Source organism: Lathamus discolor, chromosome 6 (genome assembly GCF_037157495.1).
Source record: "Lathamus discolor isolate bLatDis1 chromosome 6, bLatDis1.hap1, whole genome shotgun sequence".
Taxonomy (NCBI): Eukaryota; Metazoa; Chordata; class Aves; order Psittaciformes; family Psittacidae; genus Lathamus; species Lathamus discolor.
In genome coordinates, this window is record NC_088889.1 from 77,774,772 (window position 1) to 77,781,082 (window position 6,311).

The 6,311-nt window shown below is 38.7% G+C and overlaps 1 protein-coding gene across 2 annotated transcripts in view; it reads left to right on the forward strand.

The window, feature by feature from the left end:
* Positions 1-3,718, forward strand: part of USP7 (ubiquitin specific peptidase 7) — a 75,398-nt gene extending 71,680 nt beyond the window's left edge. Inside the window, exons 31-32 of one of the 2 annotated variants that reach the window (XR_010613648.1) lie at positions 67-161; positions 2,353-2,440. Coding sequence is in view for 1 of the 2 variants with exons in the window: in XM_065683917.1 (XP_065539989.1) it covers positions 2,353-2,459 (107 nt within the window). In the remaining variant the exon portion in view is untranslated. Of the gene's footprint in view, positions 1-66; positions 162-2,352 lie in introns of both variants that reach the window. The other variant, XM_065683917.1, reaches the window with a different exon arrangement.
* The last annotated feature ends 2,593 nt before the right edge of the window (positions 3,719-6,311 follow it).

Sequence of the window (6,311 nt, forward strand, 5' to 3'; positions counted from 1 at the left end):
TGCTGCAAAGAGGTATTTGAACTCTCATATTCACTGAAGATACTTCTTTGTTCTTGATATCTTCAGTGAATCTGGAGAATCTAACAAGAATATTGTGAATGTGAATAGGGTGCTGTTTAGATTATTTTCCTAAGAGCTGATCTACCAAGCTACAAATGCAGGTATGTTCTGAATTTGTCTGTGGATGGTCTCCCATCTTGCTTACTTGGCCGATGTTTAAAGCTGTATTCTTGGAGGGATTTACACATGGGACAAACTAGGTTAATAATTCAAAAATTCCACCACAGTGGACTTTGAGAGTTTCAATTGGGAATGGCACCATTGAATCTGCAGTCAGGGCTCTGTTGAAAGCCATGAATTCATTGGGTTATTTCCCCACCTAGTTTAGCCGAGTGTTCCTTTTTGTGAGCTGCTCTGTCTGGTAGAAATGAGATTGAGGACACTTGCTCTGCAGTTCTGTTTTTTCCTGACAGTTACGAGCTCTGATTTTTGTTGGCAGGTTATGCTAGGACCAAACTTTCACTCGGTTTTTTTTCAAGATGTGTTCTGGATTTATGTAACAGTTGTAAAGAAATCATGTAACTGTCCCTTTATTTCAAAACCCACAGAGAGCGAGACCTATACTATTATACTTTGCAGGAACCTAGCAAAACATTCTCTGGTTGTGGTATGTTACACAGCCAGGTTTATGGCTGTGAATACAAGAGGACTTGCCAAAGCTTTGAATGCTTGCATCTGTCTGCACAAGTCATCTGTGAGCAGAGGCATGTGTCACTAGAGAGATCTCTTTTTCTGCACTAGCTATGAGCAGTCTCTGGATTATGAACTCAGGGGCGGACAGTTCTCCATGGGCACGTAAACTCTCTCTTGTGTGCTCAGAGCAGGCAGAGTCTTGATTTTATTCTGTGAGTCATCTTCCATAGGGCAAGGCAATAGTCTGAAGCTGTTGGACATTCTGAACAATGTAGAGCCAGTATTGCCAAAACAGTATGAAAGACTAACCAGGTAACTAGGTCAAGCATACAGAACATGGCAGAAATTGGAAAAGGGAAAGCTTTAACTGTTTGTAGGAGTTGTAGGGAAGGAGATATTAAAGGGCTTTAATTTAAGAGCTCATGGGAAGTTGCCCCTTTGATAGAATGCATCCCGCCACCCCTGGAATTACTGTATGGGGTGATATGATGCTCTAATGCCTTTTAATCTAAGTAGTATTTCAAGGAGTGGGGCTCACATGTTTCTTCAGATACCATATTTGAACACATGCTGGACTGATTAAACCAAAGCTTTGGCATTCTTTAATTTGATTGATGTAGCTGATGTCAATAGTTTCCATCTGCTTTTACAAAGATGCACTCTAGCAACAATTGTGCTGGCACTAAGTGTAGGACTTAATTTCTTTCTTTAAAAGACATTCAGGTGATCTCAGCAAGATTGGCAGTTCTAGTTTATGTTTGGCATTGACTGTTATGTCAAACAAAATGACAAATACTTTTGACTGAAGAAAACATACCCAAAAATACAGATGCAGGCAACCAGAAAGGTCAAGTGTTTTATGCTTTAGTGGTTGCAGTTGATGGCTTTGAATGTAGGAGTGTGCTTTTCTTGCTGGGGGGCTATTTAGTTTCTGCCTTTATCATTTCACTTCAAAGCACATTTGATGCTCTGTGTTGAAGACATCTTAAAAGAGAATTTTTCCCATTTGCAAGAAGTATGTGGACTGTGGATTTTCATGAAAAATGGTTGTAGATAAAACCCTATTGGGTTGAATAAGAGAAAAATATCTGTATGCTTTCTGTACAGCCTAAATATGACTATTTTTTTTTCCTCAGAAGATAAAGAGGAGGTCAGTTACATGACTTTTTAATGGATTATTTGCATTTTACATGAATTTAGCAAATATTCCCATTTAAACTAGGTGATTAATATAGCGGATAGAACTTCTAGTATGGCAAAGATTGTATGTTGTCATATTTGGATGCTGGATGCCTTCCTGTTTCAGAGGCTCAGCACTTCAGTGGAAGCTGGTACTTTGATGTGCCTGTGGCCATAAATTATAACAGTAGTTCTCCTTAGTGCCCACTTCACTGCTGTAAGCTCCTGTAACTGATTGAAGAGGAGAGAAGTCAGCTACCTGATCCAGAAGCGGCTGTCAAATGTGTTACCAGAAGAAAAGCAGTGATCAGGAATGCCGCCCTGTTGGCTGTGGACTATAGGGTTATTCTCGTCTTCTTCTATATACATTGGGATTCCTTGCAAACTGTGAACAGGGCACACAGCAGTAGCTTGTGTAAAGGAAACTTTCCAATTCAGTCTTAAAGCTTACTTTTTTTTTCTCTCTCTTTTCTTTTCTAGGCAACATGTCTCATCCAAGGCCATGGCTAGGGCTTGACCATTTCAATAAAGCTCCAAAGAGAAGTCGCTACACTTACCTTGAAAAAGCTATTAAAATCCATAACTGACTTACTTAACCAGATTGTCAAGGCAAGGGACAAAAATAAGTGTGTGTGTGCACCTTTTTAACAACTGTAGAACTTTGGTACACGTGCACTATATCTGAAGTCTTCAGCAAGAGGATTTGCTGCTGATGTTAATTTTATTTTGTTGAGGCTGTTCAGTTTGGCTTCTCTGTATCTATTGACTGCCCTTTTTGAGCAAAATGAAGGTGTTTTTATAAAGCTTGGATGCCAATGAGAGTTATTTTATGGTAAACATAATGCAAGGCAATTGTCAGCATAATGAGGGAAGAGTTTAGTAGAACAGTTGACATTGGCAAAATATTTGTCTGTAGTACGTTTATAGATGGCATAAGCTGGCTGGCTGCCCATCCCAGTATGGTGTTCACCATCACTGCAGCTAGTAAGTCTTATGTTTAGACTCACATCAGATTTATTTCCTTCAGTTATACTTTAAATGACATTTTTGTGCATTTGTAAATGCAAAAAAACTCACATCATCAATAAATAGCAATCTCTACTTCATTGTGTACATTGTTGGCACTTATTCGGGATTTTTGTCTCCTCCAGCTGCATAGAATCTTTTTTAATAAACTAGTTTTCGTTTAATTTAGTCACTACTTTGCGTCCCGTTTTGCCAAGTGGATGCCCTGAGTCATAAAAAGAAAGATATTTGGGTCTTTTTATTAAATTTTCAGCCATTGATAAACACTGTTGCGATTTGTCATGCCATCTTCTGGCAAATAGAATGACACTCAAAAGTTGGCAAAAGCAAGTGAAAAGACTATAAATACCATTAATTTAGTTACCATGGGAAGAGATGGGGAAAACACAGGAACTAGCCTTTTAGCACAGAGGGCATGCTCACTAGTGTTTAGTAAGCTGTTGACTTTGTATAAAAAAGGAGGAATAAAGAAAAAAAAAAAGATGAAATTGTATATTTAATGACTGAACATGTACAATTTAACACTTGGAGGTTAATTTTATTGGGTGAGTCTGCAAGTGAATTTCACTGATGTTGATATTCATTGTGTGTAGTTTTATTTCAGTCCCCAGACTGCTTCCTTTTCCTTTGGAGCTAATGCCAGCCGCGTGTCTAGTTTTGAGTGCAGTAAAGATAGAATCAGCAATTCACACTTAATTTTACATTCTTTTCCAGTATTTTATTTTGTTTCTGTAGCCGCAGTGTACAACAACTCTTCCTGTATATTGCCTTTTTTTGCTGGAAAATGTTGTATGTTGAATAAAATTTTCTATAAAATTTTTTTCGGTGAGTGATGACATGGATGTTGAAGAAGATTTTTCCTCTCCTTGGAAATAGAGTTTTGGGAACTTTTTCATTTGTGAGGTTTTGCTAAAGGTGTGGTGTTTTGTTTTCTTAAATGTTAAGAATGGTGTAACCCTTGTGTTGTTTGTTTTGGGGAAGATTTGTGGGATTTTGTTTCATTGGTTTGGGTTTGGAGGGGTTTTTTTATTTTGCTTTTGTTTTGTACCTCCTAACTAGTCAAATTTGAGCTTAATCAATAAGAGGTTTTCCAGGGAGGAGCCATGTACAAATAAGACAAATGGAAGAACTTATTTTACTAGTTAGTTTGTAAAGCTTGTAGTAGAGTTTTTGTGGTAGATGACTCTGCCTGCCTGTACAAAATTTTGTGGTCCAGATTCTCAAGTCTAATACTATAAATGCTGTAAAGTGAAATCTGGAGTCTCTAAAGGTAAGCCTCCTTAATAGAGTAATAGATTCCCACTGTAATGTGTTCCCTGTATTCATAACCAAAACAGAAAATGCTTAGAAGCTTCCCTTTCTCAGACCTGTCAGTAAACGTTTAGTAGGGGGTGAGTACATGTGATGGCCTTTATACCTTTTTCTGAGGTGGATTCTGGCAATTACTGAAAACACCAGCAAGGATTTTTAAATTTAATTTTAAGATCTAATTCATTCTTTTAGCTTTAAAATTAATTAATTGCTCAAGTTTTTTGTGGGGTTTTGTTTTGTTGGGGGTTTTTTATCTTTCAGTGCTTTTAACTGTCTCTGGTTTCTAGTCAAGGCTTTTCTCTTTTGTTACCTGAGTGCAGAGCTTCCAGGTAGAGGGAAGTGCTTTAAATGACTTGCCGTAAGTGGATAAAGTTTTGCTTTAATTTGTATTTGCATCAAAGTGGTGAGAATTACAACCCCATCCAAGTGGTGTTCATACTAGTACTTAGATTGTCTCTGCAGGCTTTCAGCAAATGTCAGGATTTGTATTCAAAACATTTTGGTAAAATCAGAGACTCTGGTTCAGCAGTAGGAAGCCCTAATGATGTTTTGTGACTTTAATGTTACAGTAACTGATCTAAACTTGAGCTTGTAGCCAAATGTGACTAATTTTTCACGTTCATGCGTAGGATGTTGGAAGCTTTTAGGAAATACCTTAAGGAATCGCAATACTTCCTATTTCAGAAGAGAATACCGCTAACAAAGTAAATTTTGGGTGCCTTTTGATTTTTTTAGATGACAAGTTTTAACGTGCTTCAGTGTTTGTGGTATTCCGTCACTAGTTTTGAAGAGATGATACATGCAGGCATTCCAGATGCAGTTCTCAATAACTGAAGGTTTTTAATGAAAAAATAAATTTTTTTCTGGAGCACAAGTAACTTGTTCAAAAGTGGAAACACCTACGAAGAGAAGAGGAAGACAGGAGGTTTCTCAGGTGCAGTATATTTAGTTCATTCTAAAAAAATTTACATGAATACAGTCCTCAAAATTACCGTTCTTTCAAAATTTTTATTCAGATTTTGGAATTATCTGGATAATAAGCAGTGAATGCATTAAATGAAGTTAATATAAGTTTTAAGCAATAAGGATGTAATTACATGGTACAGGTCATCCGGACAAAATGGTGTTAAATGGCCCATCTGAATTCTCCCTAGGAAAATAGCAAGCATTGTTCGTGTAGATTTACATAGTGCCTTTTATCCTAAAGGAGTCCAAAGCATTCTGTAGGATCTAAGCAAATCACACCAGTGACAGCTGCTTATTAGAGAGTGACAGCCAACCAAACACCCTGTGTACAAGAAGGCCTACTGAGCAACACCTGGACAAACCTGTGCTGCCCCAGGATGCATTGGAGGGATCGGGCCGATGTGCCGCAGGATGTGCCGAACGTGCAGTGCCTCCTGCGTACTGGATCTACCTCAGCTGCTGCCCCTCCAGAGCTGGCACGCCAGCATCCTGCCCACATCCCATCCGGCATCTCACTGGAGCTTGGAGCCCCTGCCCTGTGGGCTCTGTGCTGGCTGCAGGTGTCAGGGCCCAAATACAAGCTGTACCATAGTTTTGCTAGTGAATATCCTTTGTGAGAAATCATTTTCTGTAGGAACTGTATATATTGTAAATAAAGTAGACTAGGGTAAACACTGGATTGGTGTCCTGTCTGTTCATTTCAGAGAAGATCGGGTGTGAAAGCTAAGGAGTACACTCAGAAGTCAGAGTGATTTTGGTTAGACCAAGGAGATAAACTCTGCAAAATTCAGCCGACCTGTGTGTTAAGAATGACACTCACAGTGTAGGGAGAGCTGACCACAAGGCAAACGTTGACTTCTGTGGCAGTTCCCAGTTTTTGAACTCTTTGTTTTTTCTTGGAGGAACTAAACAATGATTTGGATATTGAGGCAGAGAGCATCAGTGTTTGGTGTGTGAATGCTGTGGTGTCATTTATTGTTGGCTTTTAAACCAGCCTGGTCTTTAGGGTCAGAAAAAGGGAAAATACTCACCTGTGCTGTGCCCAAATCTGGTTTCAAATCTGTGCTCAACATCATTTCTGTCCCAGGTGATGTTGAAGTTAGCCATGTACCAAGCACAACAGCAGTAAATTGCAT